Source organism: Homarus americanus, unplaced genomic scaffold (genome assembly GCF_018991925.1).
Source record: "Homarus americanus isolate GMGI-L3 unplaced genomic scaffold, GMGI_Hamer_2.0 scaffold34921, whole genome shotgun sequence".
Classification (NCBI taxonomy): Eukaryota; Metazoa; Arthropoda; class Malacostraca; order Decapoda; family Nephropidae; genus Homarus; species Homarus americanus.
In genome coordinates this window covers 23807008-23830640 of record NW_024741901.1, presented here as the reverse complement: position 1 = coordinate 23830640, position 23633 = coordinate 23807008, and the positions used below count along the sequence as shown (strand labels likewise).

Below are 23633 nucleotides of genomic sequence, written 5' to 3'. Positions count from 1 at the left end.
TTCCTCTGCTCCCCCTCCCTCCCCCCTCTCTCCCCCCACTCTCCCCCCTCACCACCATCATTCCACCCGACATTTACATTAAGTAGTTGTCATCCCGATTTCTATCTGGTGTATAATGGCGAGAGTTGACGTCACAAATATTAAATGTTGACGCTATTTTTACCAACTCCTCTGTGGACTTAAATGGCTGTGTAAAGTGATTTTATAAATAGCCACAGGGAGAAGGGAGGGAGGGAGAGGGGTGATTTACAGTGGGAGGGATTTACAGGGAGAGAGAGAGGAGGGAATTTACAGGGAGAGGGAGGAAAGGGGATTTACAGGGAGGGAGGGAGGGGGGAATTTACAGGGAGAGGGAGGAAGGGAGGGAGGGAGGGGGGAATTTACAGGGAGAGGGAGGAAAGGGGAAGGGGATTTACAGGAGTGGAGGGAGGTGGGATTTACAGGAGAGGAGGAAAAGGATTTACAGGGAGGAGGAGAGGAGAGGGGATTTACAGGAGAGGGAGGAGAGAGGGATAGAGGGGGGATTTACAGACGTTCTTACTAGTCCTCCCAGTCTCTGTTTCTTTCTACGTTAAGTCGTCCTGTTTGAACACATAATATTTATTTTACAAGAATGAGAGGAGGAAATAAGGTAGTTTTATGGCGGTGCTTGGGGGAGCGTATATGTTGTGGTGTGTGCTATTATTGTCCAGAGGGGAGGGAGGGGGCTGGGGGCGGAGGCTAGGGGTAGAGGGAAGGGGTGAGAAGGAGGGGTGTTGGGGGGGGCACTATTTACAATGTATTACTCAGTTCAGGATCTGTGATAGAGGTTGTAGTTGTGGTGATAAAGGGTAGTTGTGGTGGATAGAGGTCGGTAGTTGTGGTGGAATTAAGGTCGTAGTGACGTTGGTGTGGTTGCGTGTGGTTGGTGGATGATGGGGGGTGTAGATACTGGGGTGGATGATTGAGGTGGAGTCAAGATGGGTGTTTGTGGCAGCGTTGAAGTCTCCTCCAAGGCTACTCGTCACCATCACCACCATCACCATCATCATCCATCATCACCACCACCCACCATCATTAGGTTAGGTTAGTGTTTGTAGTCAATAGAGATTTCAAACCTAAGGAGAGAGAGAGAGAGAGAGAGAGAGAGAGAGAGAGAGAGAGAGAGAGAGAGAGAGAGAGAGAGAGAGAGAGAGAGAGAGAGTCACGCTGCTGTCGGCCTTCTTCTCTCCTCTTCCTCCCATCTTCTCTTCCTCCTCATCATCTTCCTCCTCCTCATCATCATCATCTCCCTCCCATGCTTTCTTGTAAAACATGTAGTGGTCTTCCTCCCTCCTTCCTTCCTTCCCTTCCTTCCCTTCCTTCCTGCACGTTTTTGTCTCTACCTGTAATGTCCTGTTTCATTCTACCTGTGTAATTTACTGTGTACCTGAGTCCTCTCTCTCTCTCTCTCTCTCTCTCTCTCCATTATTTTAGTTGTTGACATATGATAAATTGACTCCATTCTCGTATAATAAAACCTAATTATTAGTAATGATGGATCTTACGTTTATCTAACCTAACCTGACCTCAGCTAACGTGACCTATTTATGATCTGACCTAACCTAATCTAACGTGTCCTATACCTGATCTTGCCTATCTTAATTTAGACTAACCTGACGTGACCTATTCCTGACCTAAGTTGACCTGACCTACCCCTAACTTAGCTTAACGTAACGTAACCTATTCCTAATCTAACCTAGCCTTGCCTAATTTGTACCTACCTCTGATCTAACCTAACTTAATCTAGCCTCACCTAACCTGACCTATTCATGACCTAACTACCGGGGTTATCTAACAATCGTACCTCTTAACTACCGGGGTCACTTAACTACCGGGGTTACTTAACTACCGGGGTATCTTACTACTTCCTGGTCATACAGCATTGCCCAATCATCACCTTGCCTAGTCTGGTCACGGTACAAGGAACTTCAATTCAATGTCTGTATGTATGAAGAAAGAAATCGTGGCTGAGTGGTTAATGGTCTCAATACTGGATTTGAGTTCCTGGTTCGAGGCTGTTATATTTTAAGTAACACGTGTAGGCAATGGGACTGGGATGAGTTAGGTTAAGTTGCGTTAGGTTAGGTTTAAGCTAGGTTAAATTAGGTTGGTATAGATTAAGGTTAGGTTAAAGTCAGGTTGATTTAGGTTAGTTTAGGTTAAGGTTAGGTTACATTAGATTAATTTAGGTTAAGGCTGAATTCTCTAGGGTTAGGTTAGGTTCCGGGAGGTAGTGGACCTTGCATTAATGAGTTTGCTTGTCTGTAGGTAAACATCCCAAGCAATGTTTACCTGTTTGTTCTGTATAACTCAAGATTAAGTAAAAGGGAAGTTGGAGCCATGACGGGGGGGATGGAGGAGGAGGGGGGATTTGTGGAGGGGGGTGGTTGGGGGGGGGTGTTGGTGGAGGGGAGGTATAGAGGTGGGTGTTTGGTGGAAGAGGATGCTGGGAGGAGGGGAAGGGGGCGTTTGGAAGGGGTAGGGGGTGTTTGTGGATGGGAGGAGGGGGAGGGTAGGTGCTGGTGGTGGAGCTGGGAGGGAGAAGGTGTTGGAGAGGGGAAGTATTTGTGGGGGAGGGAGCTACCACACACTACCACTAGTACCACACCATCACTACCACACCTTTACCACACACTACCACACCACAACTACGCCTCCACACAACACCCTAACCTCTCCACTACACGACCTGTTATTAGTCTTTCCTCTCTTGTTAATTAATATTTATCACAAGACTTAACCACCACTATAAACTGTCTTAAATTGTCTTCAACTACAAGGCGGTGATTTAAGATCGGGGCACCAATAGGCAGTTAGCGAGGCACTGTTACGTTACTTAAGCGCCCCGAGGGTCGTTAAGTGAGAGCTCAGCGCCAATTGCCTCGTTTAGTGTGTCATTAGTAGTGTAGTTTAAGTGTCGTTACCACCGCGTCTGTTCGTCATTAGTGTTAAGCAACTTGACATAGAGGTCTTCTGGCTGACTCCTGAGAGATGGGGGGGAGGGGGTGAGAGAGGTAGGTGAGGGGAGGATAGGAGGAGGGGGAGGATAGGAGGAGGGGGAAAAGGGAAGAGGGGGAGGTGGAACTCAACCTAACCTAACCTAGCGAATAGGATTGGGTACGGTTCTAATGGGTGCCAGTCGTAATAGTTGGGTTGGGTTAGATTAGGATGAGTTAAGTTAGGGTGAGTTAACTTAGGGTGGGATAACTTAGGTTAGTTTTAGGCTTGGTTAGGTTAGGTTAACATGAGAGTGGTTCATCAGAGGCTAATCTTCATATGGTCCGAAATTTGTATATTTCTGTTGTTTTATAAAATTGTCTGTGATGTGTATATCGTAATAATCATAACATGTTTACTCTGTGTATGTTTTGTTTACATTATTTACAGTTTGTTGTTTACAGTGGCCATAATGTGTGTGTTTGTGTTTCAGATATCCCGGAGAGCTACATAGAGAAGCAGCGTTATGACGGCTGGTACAACAACTTGGCTCACCCTGGCTGGGGTTCTGCAGGTCAGTCTCTTGTCTCCCTCACTGTTTTATTTTTTCTCGGCCATCGTGTTTAGTGTTTATCTCTGTGTGTTTATGAGCGTTAGTAAGGTCTAGTTAAGGGTATTTTCTACCACACACACACACTTAGCGACCTGTTGTGTAGTGGTCAGCATGCTCGCCTCGAAAGTGAGTGGTCTAGGGTTCGATCCCCGGGTTAAGGATAAAACTATGGACAAAAATTTCTCAATGTAGTTCACCTCTGTTTACCTGTGCAGCAATAATTGAGTTGTTAATCAATTTTCTGATAGTGTTGCGGTGCAGTTAGTGAGTTATCCGGTCTTCCTGGGTTCCTTGACACTGGGTTATACAGCTCGTTACCTTTATGGTGAGGTGGTTGTGTTGGCGACAGCTTTTACTACACCGTAAATCTTACCCAGGTGACTCAAGGGCCGGCCAGCTCCGAAGACAAGAGGCAAGGCTTATACTCCACAGTGTATCTCACCCCAGACTACCTTATGAGGGGGTTAATTAAAGGTACAGGCCGTGGAGAGTCCTGTTTACCGTCTATAACTGTCCTTGATGGTCACTTAATATCCTGTAGGAGGTGTGGTGGTGAAGGAGGAGGAGGAGGTGGTGGTGGCGGTGTTGGCCTCAGGTTTTCCTCCAACACCCAAAAACTGGTTCTTGTGTTGACGACCTGAGCATGATGGGTGAAACTCTGCTGGCTATTAATGTCATAAAAAATAGCCGCTAGTGATAAGATGAAGTTTCTCAACACTGGTGAATTGGATCACAGGCCACCGACCACTGGCTATTTCTTTTCTCTCTCCTCCTCCTCCTCCTGCATCCTTCTCCTCCTCCTCTTCTCTGACACAGGATGACTAGAGGAGTTAAAGGTCCCTTGAGGTGTAAAGATAAAATCGCGTCTTCTTTTTTAGTAGTAACACACACACACACACACACACACACACACCTTTCTGCCCTGTCCGTCCGTTTGCCCGTCCGTCTGTTGACAAATGGTGTCCTCACAGTCTCTCAAGTTGTTTTGGTCACACTGATGAGCACTGTTGATTATGGCGTTGGTGTGGGGGGAGGAGGTGAGAGGGGGGACGTGGGGAGGGGGACGTGGGGAGGGTGAGAGGGGGGACGTGGGGGGAGGGGGGGGCGTGGAGAGGGTGGGAGTGGGGAGGGGGGGGTGGGAGAGGGGTGAGAGGGGGAGGGGGACGTGGGGGAAGGGTGGGGGTGGTTCTAGTTATTGTGTACAGTGGACCGATGTAAAGCTTTGTGAATCATTGTTAGAGCCACTATGAATCATTGAGCTACGATGAATCATTGTTAAAAAGCTGTCGTTGAGAAGGCTGGAGATGAGGCTGAGGGTAAGTTGAGGTGAGGCGTTGAGGTGAGGTGTTGAGGATGAGGGGTGAGGAGGTGAGGCGGTGGTGAGGTGTTGGGGTGAGGTGTTGAGGTGAGGCGGTGAGGTGAGGCGTTGGGGGTGAGGCGTTGAGGTGAGGCGTTGGGGTGAGGCGTTGAGGTGAGGCTTTGAGGTGTTGGGGTGAGGGAGGAGGTGAGGTGAGGAGGGGAGGTGGAGGCTGGGGTGAGGAGGTGAGGTGCTGAGATGAGGCGCTGAGGAGGAGGTGAGGAGGAGGCGTTGAGGTGAGGCGTTGAGGTGGGAAGTGGATGTGAGGCGTGCTGAGGTGAGGTGTTGAGATGGGAGGCGTTTGAGGTGAGGTGAGGCGTTGAGATGAGGCGTTGAGGTGAGGCGTTGAGATGAGGCGTTGAGGTGAGGCGTTGAGATGAGGCGTTGAGATGAGGCGTTGAGGTGAGGCGTTGAGATGAAGCGTTGTGAATCAATGTTACGAAGGTATTTTATTTAATGTGTAGTATTTGCATGAACAATAGATTATGGATGGGACGTGTGTTGTTGGGATGGTGATGATGATGGTGGTGATAGTAGTGGTGTTGAATTTGGTGGTGATAGCGGTAATAGTGACGATGATAATGTAACCTAACCCCAGACACTCACTATTAACACACACACACACTCTACACACACACACACACACACACTACACACACACTACACACACACACACACACACCTCTCGACCCGCGTATAATGGTGACTGACGGCTGTGGCTTCTCTACACATTATCAACATTATGATCGTGTGTTTGTCGTAGTGAGGATGATGGTCGGGGGTGAAAGTATTAATACATGTAAACGGTGCGGTGGTGAGCGAGGCCAACTCAGGTAAAGGTGTGTCTGTCTGTCTGTCCGTGTGTGTGTAAGGGGTGTGTGTGTGTGTGTGTGTGTGTGTTGCTCCTCCTCCACTTTCTAAATTATATCATGTGGAAAGATCCGTATCTAACTGAGTCTCTTTTCTTGAATAATATGAATGGTGAATAGAACCGAGAAAAAGGGGTGGTTTTAAGGTGTGAGAGATGGTGGTGAGGCGGGGTGGTAGTGGTGAAGGTATTATGGCTAAGGTGTTTAATTTTCGCACACACACACACACACACACACACACACACACACACACACACACACACACACACACACTAACAACCACTGTATCTGCTTTCAAGAAAATTACTACTAACAATCGCCTTATATTTTTTTTGGTGTCAGGAAAATGACTCCTAATGACCACTGCCTTTCTTACTTCCATCAGTGTGTGTGTGTGTGTGTGTGTGTTAGTGAGTGTGTGAGTGTGTGTGTGAGTGAGTGTGTGAGTGAGTGTGTGTGTGTGTCGTGTTAATCATGATGGATGCCCCAGACCTCAATGACGTGATAGGAAAGAAGGAAGGGGAGGAAGTTATAATAATAGTCTCCTTCTCCTCCTCCTTCTACTTATGATGCTCGTGGTGGTAATAATTGTAGATAATAAGAACAATTGCTAGTCAGCGCGACACTACCTTGCAACCCCCCCCCTAATTATTGTTGTTATTATGTGTTTTGTCTTTTCACCTTCCTTCTTTCCTTCCTTTCTTGTATTCCCTTTTTCTCCTTCCTTCCTTCTCTTCCCCTTTCTCCCTTCTATTCTAGTTCTCACCCTTCTTCCTCCTCTTCCCTCTCCCCTCTTTCTTACCTTTCCCCATCTTCTCTCTCTCTCTCTCCTCTTCCCTCCCCCGTCCCCCACTACCCCTAATCTCTCCCCCACTACCCCTATCCTCCCCACTGCCCTACCCTCCCCCACTACCCCTAATCTCTCCCCCACTACCCCTATCCTCTCCCCACTGCCCCTACCTCTCCCCCACCTCTACCCCCAACCTTCTACCCTCTCCCCCACTACGCCCACCCTCCCACCACCCCTACCCTCCCCCACTACCCTCTCCCCCACTGCCCCTCTCTCCCCCACTACCCCACCTCCCCCACTGCCCCTACCCTCTCCCTCCTTTCCCCAGGCTCACCCCCACTCTCTACCCCCTCTCCCACTCCACCGTTCCCCTGTACTCCGGGTGTTGGGGTCACGTTCATTACCCACACGTTTCTGCAGCTTTACCTTGTGTTGCAAGCACCAGCCTCTTCCTTCACCTTGTGCAACACGTTAATAGTGCAACATCCTTGATCACTTGCATGTACTTGTAGGTAGGGAGGTACTAGGTGGGGCGTACAGGTAGAGGGAACAGGTGGGAATGTACAGGTAGATTGTACAGGTAGAGGGTACAGGTAAATTGTTCAGGTTGGGTGGCCAGGTGGGGTGTACAGTACAGGTAGGGTGAAGTCCAGAAAAGGTTACGTCATCATCATCATCATACTGTTATTAATTATAGTTTTGATAATTTACTATACCACCCCTTAAATAATTATACCTGTACTGAATTATCGTACCGTGAATCGTTATAACACTAAACAGATTGTAGCTTTGATGATAATAATAATAATAATAATAATAATACAGTAATAATAATAATCCACTTAATTGTTCCTTACTAAATAATTTATAAAATAATTACAATTTACTGTAAAAACAAAAAGTGATTTCCACAGTTTTTTCCCCGATAAGTAATTTGGTTTTACGAGACTTGAACGAGTATGGAGTGAGTCAGCCGGGCGTAGATTCGACTCCCCCCACCCTCCCACTCCCACACCACCCCCCGACCCACCCACCCACCCACCCACTAAGGTATTACTAAGGTATTTGCAACAGGATATCAACTTGCAACATCGTGCCCTGCAATCATGGAATCTTGCTCAGGTTCTCTGGGAAGATTTAGTCACGCATGGGGAAATATTCCTCTTTACCTCTATTTAACGGACTACATGGGGAGGAAAGTCCGTTATATCGAGGGTCTGTTAGATGTGAAACCCTCCATCTAACGAACTATGTAGAGGTGGAAGTCCGTTATATCGAGGGTCTGTTAGATGTGAAACCCTCCATCTAACGAACTATTTAGAGATGAAAAAGTCCGCTATATCAAAGTGTGCGTAGTGAGGGTGTCGCCGTTATAAAGGTGTGTTGGCTAAGTGATATACAAGGTGTTAAGAGCCTGGCCAGGTGTATAGGTAAACCAGGTAAGGGGGAGTGTGTGATGGCCAGGTAGACGATGTTATAACCCTTTGATGAGGATGATTTAACCCTTTGATGAGGATGATTTAACCCTTTGATGAGGATGATTTAACCCTTTGATGAGGATGATTTAACCCTTTGATGAGGATGATTTAACCCTTTGAGGACGATGATTTAACCCTTTGATGAGGATGATTTAACCCTTTGAGGACGATGTTTTAGCCCTTTGATGAGGATGATTTAACCCTTTGAGGACGATGATTTAACCCTTTGATGAGGATGATTTAACCCTTTGAGGACGATGATTTAACCCTTTGAGGACGATGATTTAACCCTTTGAGGACGATGATTTAACCCTTTGAGGACGATGATTTAACCCTTTGAGGACGATGATTTAACCCTTTGAGGACGATGATTTAACCCTCCAGGACTCAAAGGGTTAAGGATAATGGTAGCAGATCTAAGTCTCGGCGAGGATGGAAGGATTGATAACAGCCCACCTGTCTCCCTCACACCTGTCATTACTGCCCATCGGTACACCTATCATGGCCGAGACGCCTCCTAAAGCCCTATTTTATTCCATCACAATATTGTTACTGGCAGCTGACACACCTCTATCACGATCGAGGTTTCATAGGGAAGAGAAATTACAGACATACTGAACCTAACCTCAACCTAAACCTAACCTAAACCTAACCTAACCTCAACCTCAACCTCAACCTAACCTAAACCTAACCTAACCTCCTCTAACCTCATTCCTGCGTCAAACAGTCGACACACCTTAATCACGCAACGAGAGGTCACTGGCTGTCCGGGGTGGTCTTTGGGAGGGGAGAGAGGGGTCCGGGGGCCTTTGGATGGGGGGGAGTCAGGGAGGTTTCTGGAAGGGGAGAGGGGGGTGGTCACGATCCACAGGTAGGTGTTTGTTGGGGGGCGACAACTTACCGGCCAATTTCCTATCACTTTTGGCGGGAGGGGGCCCTCCTCTGGTTACTCTTGCCGTGATGCTTCCGTTGTGGCTCCTCTTGTTCATGTGGCTCTGTTGTGGGCTCTGTTGTTGTGGCTCTTCTGTTGTTCATGTGGCTCTCTGTTAGGACTCATTTCTTGCTACCCCTGGCTTACTGTTGCTGTTGTGGCCCTTCTTCTGTTCAATGTGGCTCCTCTCTCTGTGGTACGTCTGTGTGGCTCTCTCCTGTTGTAGTGTTGTGCCCAGGGATAGGTGTTGGGAGGGGCCAAGGTGGGAGTGTTGTGTGTACAGGGGGGAGGCTGTGCGTCAAGTGGGGGGAGAAATGGGGAGGGGAAAGAAGGATGGGGAGGGAGTGAGGGAGGGAATGTCTCTATGAAAGGTCAAGGTGGTGGTGGGGGGGTGGTGGTGTGGTGGTAGTGGGTGGAAGTGTGGTGGCGCGTGGTGGTAGGGGGTGGTAGTAGTGGTGGGTGGTGACGGGACAGGAGATGGGATGGGTTGACCTTTGACCTCAAGTGTCTTCGATGAATGAACCCCCACTTGGCTGAGGTCACTGACTGGCATTTGTGTGTCGTCGATGTGGTAAGATAATATTAAAACTCAGACTACGTGAAGGGGATTATTTTTTAATTGTTTATTTAACTTTATGATTTGATTTCACTTATTGATTTTTAGTTTAGATTAACAAGCTGCTTAATTAACCCTTTGACGATGATTATTTAACCCTTTGAGTACGGTGTTTTAACCCTTTGAGGACGGTGTTTTAACCCTTTGAGTACGGTGTTTTAACCCTTTGAGGACGGTGTTTTAACCCTTTGAGGACGGTGTTTTAACCCTTTGAGTACGGTGTTTTAACCCTTTGAGAACGGTGTTTTAACCCTTTGAGTACGGTGTTTTAACCCTTTGAGAACGGTGTTTTAACCCTTTGAGTACGGTGTTTTAACCCTATGAGTACGGTGTTTTAACCCTATGAGGACGATGTTTTAACCCTTTGAGTACGGTGTTTTAATGGATTTGTTTGTTGAGTTTTATTTGTTTTATTAATTGGTTATTTTATTTCACTTAATAGATTCAGTAACTTTTTAGTGTATTCCTGGATGTATTATGTTAATTATATAATTGGTTAATTTAAATTATTAATTGAATTATTTGGTTATTGAGTAATGTTTGTGTTTGGGATGAGATGTTTGTGTGTTTGTTTTAGTCTGTGTTTGTCCATGTTTGGTTGTTTTTGTTTGTTTTTCTGTGTTATTTCTATTTTTGTTTATCTATGCCCAATTATAACAGGTCAGGTCAGGTTAGGTTATGTTAATGTAAACACCAGTGGACTAACTCAAGTTTACGTGTACACTAACTCAAGTTCCCATGTACACTAAATGAAATTCCCATGTACACTAAATGAAATTCCCATGTACACTAAATGAAATTCCCATGTACAGTAAATGAAATTCCCATGTACACTAAATGAAATTCCCATGTACACTAAATGAAATTCCCATGTACACTAAATGAAATTCCCATGTACACTAAATTAAATTCCCGTGTACACCCCGACAGAGTCCCGTCTGACGCGTAAGACCCCCGCCAGCTATGCCGACGGGGTGTATATGATGGCTGGGCAGGATAGACCCTCCTCCAGGAAGCTCTCTGAGGCGTTCATGAAGGGGCGTGATGGTCTCGCCTCCACCTTGAACCGTACTGCTATGCTGGCCTTCTTCGGTAAGTACCCTCTGTCTTGTTTCTGTCTCTCTTGTCTGTCTATCTGTCTGTCTGTTTGTGTCTCTTTCTTTCTCTGTCTCCTATGTAATTTTCTGTTTCTCTGTATCTTTCTGTCTCCTTTTGTTTTTCTCACCGTCTATATCTTTCTGTCTTTGGTATTCTTTCTGTCTGTTTCTCTCTCCTGGGGTGCCTAACCTAACCAGTCTGGTGGGGGGGGCGTGATGACAGGAGGCGTAGTAAGTGGTGGTGTGACAGATGGTGTGGTGACATGACGTGATGGTGACAGATGGTGTGGTGAGAGGTGGCGTGGTGACAGGTGGCGTGGTGACAGGTGGCGTGGTGAGAGGTGGCATGATGGTGACAGGTGGCGTGGTGACAGGAGGCGTGGTAGTGACAGATGTCTTAAGGTATACGACAGGGCGTGGACGGTGTTGATGATGGTGAAATTGAGACCTCCTGAGGCGCCATGGTGATAGTCTATGGTTGCCGGGGCGTGATGATGGTGAGTGTCTGGTGGCTATTGTTCTGTATGGTGATGATGGTGATGATGGTGAGTGTCTGGTGACTATTGTGCTTTTATAGTGATGATGGTGGTGATGGTGAGTGTCTGGTGACTATTGTGCTTTTATAGTGATGATGGTGATGATGGTGAGTGTCTGGTGGCTACTGTTCTGTGTGGTGATGATGGTGAGTATCTGGTGGCTATTGTTCTGTGTGGTGGTGAGTGTCTGGTGGCTATTGTTCCGTATGGTGATGATGGTGATGATAACAACAACAACAATAGTAATAATAATTTACTGGTGAGCATTGGGAATATATTTCAGTTTTATCGCGGGTCAAGAGTTAAGCCTAACCGCCCCACCCCTGCCCCACCCGCCCCACCCCACCCTCCCACCCACCCCACCCCACACCCCACCCCACACCCCACCCCACCCCTTCGTACTTGCGCCACTATAGGTGAGATAACAGTGCACCAGACAGCATAATGGGGCAGTTGCAATGGTTTAAAGTTCATTATTACACAAGACATTACATATATATTACAGTAATGTGTGTGTGTGTGTGTTTTGATGTATATTTTTTCCTGCTTTGACATCCTCTCTCTCTCTCCCTCCCTACTCTGTCCGTCTGTTTCTGCCCGCCCACCCGTCTGTCTGTATCTCCCTGTCTACCCGCCCGCCCTCCTGTGTCTGTCCACCTCCAGCTGACAGCACATATTTACGTGTCATTGTCATCATCGACTCTTCTTACCGGTGTGCTTGTTTTTACGACCCGGAGTTGAAAGTTACCTCCAGTTATGTTTGTTTTAGTTGTGTTTGTGTGCTAAGCAAATTTTGTGTTTGTTTGTTTGTTTGTTTGTACTGCATGGTTGATAGGAGGGTGTAGCGATAATGTTTGGTTTGTCTTTTGCTTAGCTGTCTGTCTGTGTCTTGGTCTGATTAGTCTGTTGGTCTGTCTGTCTTAGGTGGGGGGGTAGGTGGTATTGATGGTGTGGGTGTAGGGTGGGGTAGGTGGTATTGATGGTGTAGGGTGGGGTATGGTGTAGGTGGTGTAGGGTGGTGTAGGTGGTGTAGGGTGGTGGAGGCACAACATATGTGTCCAGTTCGGTCTCCTGATAATGTCAAATGTTCTCTGGTCACTTTCTCCCGATGGTTAGTGGATATCGCTCTCCTCCTCTTTCTTCTTCTTCTCCTCTTTCTCTTCCTCCTCTTCGCACTCCTCCTCCTCCTCACAATTTTTCAATTTCCTCTGGGTTTTCCTCATATTTTTCCCGTTTTTCTTCCACCTTCCCCTCCTTCTTCCACCTCCCCTCCTTCTTCCACCTCCCCTCCTTCTTCCACCTCCCCTTTTTCCTCCTCTCCCCCTTCCCTCTCCCCCTCGCTGTCTTCACTTACTTCAACTCTTGCCTCGTCACTTAAGCCCCGTGTGACCTCGTTCAGATCAAGACATTAGACAAAATATTATCGTGTAGTGAAGGAAATTATCACAGGACCCAGATCTGAGAGCGTGACTGTGTGTTAGTAGAGCCCTCTGGTGGATGATAGAGCCCTCTGGTGGATGATAGAGCCCTCTGGTGGATGATAGAGCCCTCTGGTGGATGATAGAGCCCTCTGGTGGATGATAGAGCCCTCTGGTGGATGATAAGAGCCCTCTGGTGGATGATAGCGTCGAACCAATGAACTTTAGAACTGGAGGCGAGCGTTTTATCCACTTGGCCTCCACACTCCAGACATACTTTAAATATGCAAACGTCGAGCGGTCACATAATAGAGATGATGATAATAATAATAATAATAATAATAATAATAATAATAATAATAATAATAATAATAATAATGTATCAAAACAACGATAATGTGTATCACTTAAATAACATAACATAAAATAACGAGAGAGAGAGAGAGAGAGAGAGAGAGAGAGAGAGAGAGAGAGAGAGAGAGAGAGAGAGATCACCTCACAACCAAATTGAGACGAAGAGATGTGTGTACCTAGTTGACTGGACCAGATATATTTCACGATGTGTTGTGTGTGTGTGTGTGTGTGTGTGTGTGTGTGTGTTCAGTATCAAGTATCACAGGTTATAGGTCTGGATTATGGATCAGGTTTCAGCATCGTCTTTATTTGGCCATTGATCAAGTGACTGTGTGTGTGTAGTGTATAGTGGTGTACAGTGGTGTTAGTGTAGTGTATAGTGGTGTACAGTGGTGTTAGTGTAGTGTACAGTGGTGTTAGTGTAGCGTATAGTGGTGTTATAGTGGTGTTAAGAGTGGTGTGGGTGTGTCGCCGGCACTGTGGGACTCCCAGGTCGTGTGTACAAAGTTCAAGGTGAGGAATGTAAACATTTCTCTACCAGCCTTCTGCCTAATTAGTTCATAGGGTGTGTCCAGGAGGCGGCGGTGACTGGTTAAGTGGTTCACAGTCTTGCCAGAACCTAACCCAACCTAACCCAACCCAGTCTAATGTACCCTAACCTAACCTAACCCAGTCTAATGTACCCTAACCTAACCTAACCCAGTCTAATGTACCCTAACCTAACCTAACAGAGTATATTAGTGTGTGTGTGTGTTATCAATTAATGTTCATAATAAAAAAAAATGTCAGATAGAGGCTTAAACATATATTAATTCATATGTATGCATTATGTATTCGTGAGTATACTGTTGCGTGTATGTATTCTGGTGTATTAATGTATATATGTATCAATATACTGTACAGCCTGTCTCCTATAACCAGTTCTCTTTGTGTTTGTGAATATTTATTTGTATGGAATTTCCCGTTCATTGTGTTTAGTTGAGGACTCAGGCTGGAAGGTCGATTACTTTTTTCAAACGATAACAACGACAACTGACGAATATACTGTAAGGCTCCGGGGAATAATAATAATAATAATAATAATAATAATAATAATAATAATAATAATAATAATAATAATAATAATAATAATAATAATAATAATAATAGGTACGTGGTGTGTGTGTACCGCGTGACGTCACCGTGTAAGTGGATGGCTGCTGTATGATAACTGTTGTTCACTTGGCCATCATGTAAGACTGTCTTCCTCTCTTTACTGTTACAAGGCTTCTCAAGGCTGACCCCCCCTCCCCTTCCACCTCACCTTATACCCCTTCCCGTTCTCCCTTCCCTCACCTCCTCCCCCACATCACCCCTTCCCTATCTCTCCCCTAGCCCCTAGCCCCCAACCCGTCCTTTTCTCAGTGGTGGTGGGCAGATACTTCAAGGCAGCATCAGCTGATTTGTGGCACTGTTTTTGTACATCAGCTGTTTCCCTCCTCCATCAGCTGATTTATCCCTTTGTTTGGGTACATCAGCTGTTTTCCTCCTGCATCAGCTGACGTGACCGTAGGGGTATGAGCTAGTGTGATGGTCTTGAGGTAGAAACATTTGATGCCACACTAAATTATAATGTAATACTCCCACACTAATCTAGGTTAATCTCCTCTCTATAATGAATCAACTTTGAGTATAATGTAATGAACTTAATCCCATGAGTACGATGGTAATCTCCTGATGAGTACAATGAGTTAATCTGAGTACGAGTGATGGAGATGGTGGGTATTGTACTCTGTTTGACTCAAGCTGGATATATGGTGCTAAAAATAGTCTTCTTTTGGGTAGGTTAGGTTAGGTGAGGTTAGGTTAGGGGAGGGGAGGTTTAGGTTAGGTTAGGGGAGTGTAGTAGAAGCAGTAGTGTTCAGGTGTTCCACAATCTTATCAGGTAACTTTCAGGTGAGTTTATTGTTTACTTTTCAAAACATTCACCTGTGTCTGTCTGTCTCTCGTTCTTATGTTTGCTGTTTTAATTGTTGTGGAGAGGGATTGAGTGGGAGGAGTAGGAGAGGGAGAATGGAGAAGGATGGTTGATAGTAGTACAGTAGTAGGCCAGGTACACATTTGAGTGGTACGTGAAGGTATGGTGGACTCAAGAGCTCTGCACCCCCCCTCCCCTACTCCCCCCACCACCTCCCCTACTCCCCCCACCACCTCCCCTACCCCCATGTGAGCTGCTTCTAATTAACAGGCCACAACCCCCATTGGCTTATTAGGTCAAGGTACCGCATCTGTTGCCTATGCACCTGTTGTCTACACCTGTTACCTATACACCTGTTGTCTACACCTGTTGCCTACACCTGTAATTATGTACTGGACATGTGTGTTACGCTGACTTAGTGTTACATTGTGCTTTCATCTCCCACTGTACAAATGCTACACTGTTTCTGTTTCAGTGTACGTACTCAGAATCTGTTTCATAATACACTGTCAGTATCTCTATGGGCTCCACAGGTATATTGAAGCACAGATGAATTGAAGCACAGGTATACTGGAACACAGGTATACTGGAACACAGGTATACTGGAACACAGGTAGACTGGAACACAGGTAGACTGGAACACAGGTAGACTGGAACACAGGTAGACTGGAACACAGGTAGACTGGAACACAGGTAGACTGGAACACAGGTAGACTGGAACACAGGTAGACACAGGTAGTGAAACACAGGTACTGGAACACAGGTATACTGGACAGGAGACACAGGTGGACTGGAACACACAGGTGGAGCTGGAACACAGGTAGACTGGAACACAGGTAGACTGGAACACAGGTAGACTGGAACACAGGTAGACTGGAAAACAGGTAGACTGGAACACAGGTAGACTGGAACACAGGTAGACTGGAACACAGGTAGACTGGAACACAGGTAGACTGGAACACAGGTAGACTGAAACAGGTAGACTGAAACACAGGTAGACTGCAGGGGAGAGGGGAGAGGCCAACGACCCTCGACCTTAAGTATGGACGAGTTGAGTTTTTCTCCCAAGGGAAGTTGAGGAGGAGTAACTGTTTTCTCCTAGTCCTTGTCTCCCAGGTAGTGAGATATCTCCTACCTCTCGTCTCTTACCTGTGAGATATATCACCAGCTGGGAGACGAAGACTAGGAGATATCTCACTACCTAGGAGACCAAGGCTGGGAGATACCTCACAAACTAATACCTAATCACAAGAATAATCACACCTCCTTAACTACCACACAACTACCTAATCACACCTCATATTTAATCACCTCTTACAATTACATCACTCTTGAACCATCATTAAGAGATACTATTATTGTTTTTATTTGACTTTACGAGTTTATAAAGGAGTTAAAGAAGGTATATGTTGCATTAATTATTATTTAAGAGTAAGTTACAATTTATTGACATTGGGACAGGTGTGAATCTCTGAAATTACCTGAGGTGTTGATTGATTAGGTGGTGGAAGTTCAGGATAAGATTGAGTGCATAATTTAAATTAGTCTGGTAGATGGTGGTGGTGATTGTGGTGGTGGTTGTGATTGTGGTGGTGATTGTGGTGATAGTGGTGGTGATAGTGGTGGAGGTGAAAGTAGTGACGATTGATACGTGTGGTGCAGGTGGTGGTATCTTGCTGTGAGGATGATACGCGGTGTAGCGACCCCCTGAGGAGAGACAGACTTGCGCAGGTAGGGGTTATGTGGTTGGTGGTTGTTGTGTGGGTGGTTGGTGATTGTGGTTGTATGTTGGTTGATGTGATGTCGTGGTTGTAGTGAGGGGGGGGGGGTTGTGGTTGAGATCGTTGAACTGGTGATGGACACAGACACTTGAGGTTAATGATAGAGGAGGACAGGTAGACAGGTAATGTCTGACCTCCCTTACCTGTCTATCTGTCGCCACATAATGACAGTGAGGATGACGTCAAAAGCGAAGGGGCATTTTTGATGATCATTTTCCCCCTTAAGTAAGCAGGTCAGAAGGGTGATAATAGTATAGTGGGGTGGTTGGCAAGTGGGGGAGGGGGGTGAGGTGTGGTGAGAAGATGTGGTGGGGGGGGACGAACAGGTGTGGCTCTTAAGGCGTCAGCACTAGACTTGGCCTCTTTCCATGCATAACATCGCTTTGTAAGGCAGATTTAAATGACCTCCCCCCCCTCCCCCTCCGTGTGTGTGTGTGTGTGTGATTCGAAGTAATTTTTTGCATTTGCTGATATATTTGTGTGTGTGGTGTGAGGGCAGTGTGGTAGGGGATGTGGTGGTGTGGGGAGCAGTAGGGGTAATGTGTGGTGGTGATAGTGTGTGAGAGGGGCGGTGTGGGGATAGTGTAGTGGTAGTGTGTGGGATAATGTGTGATGGTAGTGTTGAGGGCAGTATGTGGTGGTGGTAGTGTGTGGGGGTGGTAGTGTGGTGGTGGAGGGTGTGGGTGGTGTGTGGGGGTAGTGTGTGGTGAAGTTAGCCACGCACAAAACTCGTCTCACTGCTGCTTATATTATGAAATGATTGTTGCCCCAGATTCACTTAACCTCGACTTTCGACATGAAATTTGACGCTCCCCCTCCCTCCCTCCCTCCCTCCCTCCCTCACCACTAACACCACTACTACCAATATCACCACCACTACTACCACTATCATCACCATCACTATCATCACTACTACCACTATCATCACTACTACCACTATCACCATCACTACCCTCACTATGACCACCACTACCCCCACTATCACCACCACTACTACCACTATGACCACCACTACCCCCACTATCACCACCACTACTACCACTATCATCACCACCACTATCATCACTACTACCACTATCACCACCACTACCCTCACTATGACCACCACCATCCCCACCCCTCACCATCACACTACCACACCCTCCGACACACAGGTCTGAGATGAATACTTACACAACACACATTCCTCTCGTCTCCTTAGATCCACTTTACGTTAATGGTGTGAGGACGAAGGTGTTTGAGGCTGACGATGTTTGAGTTTGTTTTACTTCTGTTTGTCTGTCCCTTAGCACCCGGGAGGACCATGTTAGTCTTGAGTACGATGTCTTTGACCCCTTGAGTACTATGTCTTAACCCCTTGAGTACTATGTCTTTGACCCCTTGAGTACGATGTCTTTGACCCCTTGAGTACGATGTCTTTGACCCCTTGAGTACTATGTCTTTGACCCCTTGAGTTCTATGACAAATTTCCTCCATAAGTAAGACATTATTATTATTATTATTATTATTATTATTATTATTATTATTATTATTATTATTATTATTGTTATTATTATTGTTGTTGTTATTGATGTAGTTGTTGTTGTTGTTGTTGTTGTTGTTGTTGTTGTTGTTGTTGTTGTTGTTGTTGATGTTATTGTTATTATTATTGTTGTTATTAATTTCTGTTTGGTCGTGGGTTAAGTCCTGAACTCAGCCTTGAAAGAGTAAGAAGGAATAATTACATCAGTATCCCGTGGGTCAATGGTCTGTCCTGATCCGTTTTTTGTGGTTAGGTTAGGTTTAGGTTAGGTTAGGTCACGTTAGGTTACGTTAAGTTACGTTAGGTTAGGTTTACAGGGGCGTAGTGGAGGTTAAGGGTCTGTAGAAAGAAGGTCTTTATCCTGTAGTGAACAGATACGTGATGGTGATAGTGGTGATGGTGATGGTGATAGTGGTGATGGTGATAGTGGTGATGGTGATAGTGGTGATGATGATAGTGGTGATAGTGATAGTGGTGATGATGACAGTGGTGATGGTGGTGATGATGGTGATAGTGGTGATGATGGTGATGATCGACTTAATTTAGGAAGATACGTTTAATATCTTGGCTTAAAGGTTACGTTTCTCCACCTCCTCTTCTTCTCCCCCTCTTCCCTCTTCCCTCTTCTCTTCTCCTCCTCCTCCTCCTCTCAGGTCATAAGGTCCCTCAACCTCGTTCATGACACACGAAGGTGGGCTCACTCTCACACCGTCCGGGTCAAGAAAAACTTGTATATATTTATTTCTGGGTCTTGTTTTATTTATGCCTCCTGTGTGCGTGTGTGTGTGTACGTACTCATCTTTTATGTACTCAGCGTCTCTCCCTGCAGCGTTATGATAATAGTACCAGTTCCTTCCGCTCTACATAACTTAAGGGTCTTTCTCAACCTATTGTTATTTTGTTCAACCTTTTATTATTTTGTTCAACCTTTTATTATTACTATCGTCCTCCCTTCCCACCGTCTTCACTATTTTAACCTAACCTAACCTAACCTAACCTACGCCTTGTCAACATCAGAACTTGGTCAATTTCACCTCTGGATATATCGATCCTTCTGTTGCCGAGTCACAGACGGAGGTGAGAATAACTTGTCATATGGCTCTCACTCGGTGTGTCATATACAGGGTGTGTCATAAGGCTCTTATCACACCGTGGGATCACATACAGAGTGGTGCATCATCTGCCGTCATGCACAAGATACCATCATTCGAGGTCATCTGTTCGTTAAATCATAAAAATGTCTTGTATAAATAATTGAACACTTGTCGAACGTAAATTTCCCTCCACATGTTAAAGACGCCAGAGATATTTTTAGTTGTTAAAGTACAGGTAAATGGTCTTCATTAACTCTTGAGGTGACGTAGTTCGTGTGTTTACCTGTGTATGTGTGTTGGTGTTAGTTAAAATGGTGTGTATTTAATTAAGGTATTTTAGCTGCTGTAATAATAATAATAATAAACGGTTTATTGAAAAAGTTCTGCAGCCCGAAGGCTGAAAATATACATTGGACATAAATGACTTATTACATACATTGGTGGTTTAACAAAAGCCTTCATTAGAGAAAGGTGAAGGAACATACAGTGAACATACAGATTAATGTTTACACACGTAGATCATGTGAACTGAGGTGTTGAACAGCAGACACGTAGTGTGTGTGTGTGTGTGTGTGTGTGTGTGTGTGTTTACGTGGAGAAATATTGTTGTGTAATGTGGTGTTGATGGTTAGGTTTAGGTTAATGGTGAAGGTGAGTCAGGTAATTAACCTCTCTCTCTCTCTCTCTCTCTCTCTCTCTCTCTCTCTCTCTCTCTCTCTCTCTCTCTCTTCTTCTTCTTCCCGCAGGTCAAGTAATACAACTCACCATAACTAACTCTCCCTCCTCCCGCAGGCCAGGTAGTATCGTCAGAGGTGCTGCAGGCGTCAGAGATCGGCTGCCCCATCGAGATGCACAAGATCGACATAGAGAGATGCGACGAGATGTATGACGAGCACTGTGCGGGGGATAAGTTCATGCCCTTCCACCGAGCTGGCTACGACTACTCCACCGGCCAGAGCCCTAACAGCCCCCGCGAACAGGTAGGGGCCGTGTGGGGGAGGGGTGGGTGGGGAAGGGATGTGGGTTAGGTTATGGTTGAAGGTGTGACATGGCGGTGTACTATGGGTTTGTGTTCAGTTGTCGCTGTGTTGTGAAGGTAGTGTCTAGTGATGGTGACTCAGTGATAGTGACTCAGTGATAGTGACTCGGTGATAGTGACTTAGTGATTGATAATGTCTCAAGGATAGTTTGACTGACAGTGACTCAATGATAGTGACTCAGTGACTCAGTGATAATGACTCAGGTAGTGACTCAATGATAGTGACTCAGTGATAGTGACTCAATGATAGTGACTCAGTGACTCAGTGATAATGACTCAGGTAGTGACTCAATGATATTGACTCAGGGATCCAGGTAGAGTAAATATGATCTCTGGTCGTAATGTCAATATTATTCTTAACAAGAGCACAACAACAACATGAACTGGATCTACCCCGCCTTGACCCAGTATGTGAGGCATACGTGTGTTATTTACGGGTTATTTACAGGTAGATTCGTGTTAAATTACGGGTCACATACAGGTAGAGTCGTGTTTAACTACGGGTGACTGTCAATGTGCGGTGTACGCTCATTGAGGTCATTACTAACTATACTAAAGCTGACCTGACCTGACCTAATCTAATCTAACTTGACTTGACCTAACCAGATCTAACCAAAGCTAAAATGACTTGACCTAACCTTACCTAGGAGGGGGGGGGTGTGTGTTGAGGAAGAGGGTGATTGGAGAGGTAGGTAGGTAAGGAGGGTGAGAGAGGGGGAGGGAGGGAGGTAAGAGGGGGTGAGAGGGGAGGGAGGAGGAGGTTTCAGGTTACAAGATAAATATTTACAGCGTGTTCATATGCAAATTTCTAATCAATATAAAGCAAAGGATGACGATAGCTTAGTCCAGGGGGGTATTGGGGTCACCTTCAAGTTGTGGTTGTGGGTGATGTGGGTTGTGGGTGGTGTTGTAGGTTGTGTGTGGTGTAGTTGTGGGGTTATTGTGGTAGAAGGTGTGGTGTGGGTTGTGGGTGGTGATCTAAGTTATGGGTGGTGTTGTAGGTTGTGTGTGGTGTAGTTGTGGGTTATTGTGGTAGAAGGTGTGGTTGTTGATGAATTGTATAGGCATTGTATGGGTATGGTGGTTGTAGTTGTGGTAGTTTTGGCTCTCTCTCTCTCTGGGTAACTGCCATTATTATTGTTGACTTATAACCCCTCAAGACCCGTGTTGTGGCGTGGACTGAGGAAGACTTGTTATTATGACGTTACCTCACCACCCAGAGGACCTTGGTCGTCTGTATCCACACACACACACACACGCACACTCACTCACTCACTCACTCACTCACACACACTCACTCACTCACACACACACACACACACACACTCACTCACACACACGCACACGCACACACACACACACACTCTTTCAGTATTCTACGGGTCTCCTGCTGGGGTAGTGGACGAAGTGACTTAGTATGCCAGTGTTAACTCGACTACCGTGAAGTAATTGTTGCTAATACGTCCGGTGTCTTGAGTGGTGTACGTGTGATGGTGGTAGTGGTGGTGGTAGTGGTTTTGATTGTGGTAGTAGTGGTAGTGGTGGTGATCTACCTGAGGAACATACAGACAAAGATACTCACATCCTAACCTTACACAGTCGTTTAGAACATGTATTGATCGTGTTAGTTATTCCAAATATATGTTATACTTAATCCACACTCATTATGGCCCTAGGAGTGTGATGGCCCACCTGTTGATTACTCTCAGGTGTTAACACGGGTCATTAGGGTCATTATATTTGGGAAGGTGTTTACGATGTGTTGTGGATTTTTTTCCTACGTTGTCTGATGCTGTGGTTGGCTGGAGGATACGTAGGCATTTGGTGTAGGTGGTGGTGGTGGTAGTGGTGGGGGTAGTGATGGTAGTGGTGGTAGTTGTAGAACTTGGTAATACTCGTGTAGGTGATGGTGGTAGGGGTGGTAGTGATGGTGTTAATGGTAGTGTTTGGGTAGTAGTAATCCCCCCCCCCCTCCCTCCCTCCCTCTGCCGTGGAAAAGGCAATCACCTGGGTAATTAAGGAGTTTCAGGTTAATTAATTAGTTATACACCTCCCCCCCTCTCTTCCTGCACGTGTCGTTGTCTCGAATATAAACTAACTTGACCCCTTTGACCTGACCTGACCTCCTTTTGGTAGTATTGCTTGTGTTGATAAGTGTTGCAAATTAACTACTTTTTCTTCCTCTTCTACGACTATTCTCACCAACGAGAACAAACCATTAAGTACGACAACCACGGTGAGAATAATTCCACCCCCGCTATTGTGTTGTTGTTGTGTTGCTTCAGCTCAATCTATACGCAACATCTCCCATCATTTAGGTCAGTGTTACAACCTCTGCCTTGGTAAACAGCTTTGTGTAGTCACGCCAAAGAGATGCCTCATGTTTACTGTCTGCTTTCATGTCTGCTTCTGCTTTCTGCTGTCTGCTTTCATTGGTGTTGTCTGTTTTTATTACTGCAGGATGAATCAGTGTAAAAAAAAATTTTTGTATGGGGATTTTTAGAGAATATTTCGTGTTGTTTACAGCTGAATTACGTGACGTCATGGCTGGACGGGAGCTTCGTGTACAGCATGAGTGAGGCCAGACTCAACATGCTGAGGTCCTTTGAGAACGGCACCTTCAGGACGGCCCCGGGGGATCCTACCATGCCGCCCCGGAACACTGAAAGGATCCCCATGTTTAATAATCCTACGCCACATGTCCTCAAGATCCTCAGCCCGGAGAGGATATTTTGTGAGTATATTGTGTGGATGTGGATGGGGGGTAGTGGGTGGGTCTGTCTATCTGTCTTGTGTGAAATTCATCCATATTCCCCCTTTATGTGTGTCTAATGAAGTCGTTTTCTTTTTCTCATCCCTGTGTAGTGTTAGGGGATCAGAGGACCAATCAGAACCCTGCTTTATTGGCGTTCGGGATTTTGATGTTCAGGTGGCACAACGAGGTGGCCTCCCGCATCCAGGCCAAGAATCCAGACTGGGGTGACGAGGACATCTTCCAGCGGACCAGGAGGATTGTCACCGCCCATCTGCAGGTGAGTCGCTGTCTGTCTGTCTGTCTGTCTGTCTCACACACACACACACGCCCATTCATTGCTCTGTGTGTGTACTCATTCATGCACTTCTTCCACGCGATGGGTTTTTATTGGCTAACTGTCAGCTCTGCTCTTATTGTTGGCCCAGGTTTTACTTAGTGTCAGCGCCCCACGTCAGCATATCACCAGGC

At 45.9% G+C, this 23633-nt stretch overlaps 1 protein-coding gene across 1 annotated transcript in view; it reads left to right on the top strand.

Annotated features, from left to right (window-relative positions):
* Positions 1-23633, top strand: part of LOC121876182 (dual oxidase-like) — a 77735-nt gene that overhangs the window by 16061 nt on the left and 38041 nt on the right. The window contains exons 2-6 of the mRNA XM_042381143.1: positions 3452-3532; positions 10543-10704; positions 20164-20351; positions 22937-23144; positions 23276-23442. Coding sequence (XP_042237077.1) covers positions 3452-3532; positions 10543-10704; positions 20164-20351; positions 22937-23144; positions 23276-23442 — 806 coding nt within the window. The remainder of the gene's footprint in view (positions 1-3451; positions 3533-10542; positions 10705-20163; positions 20352-22936; positions 23145-23275; positions 23443-23633) is intronic.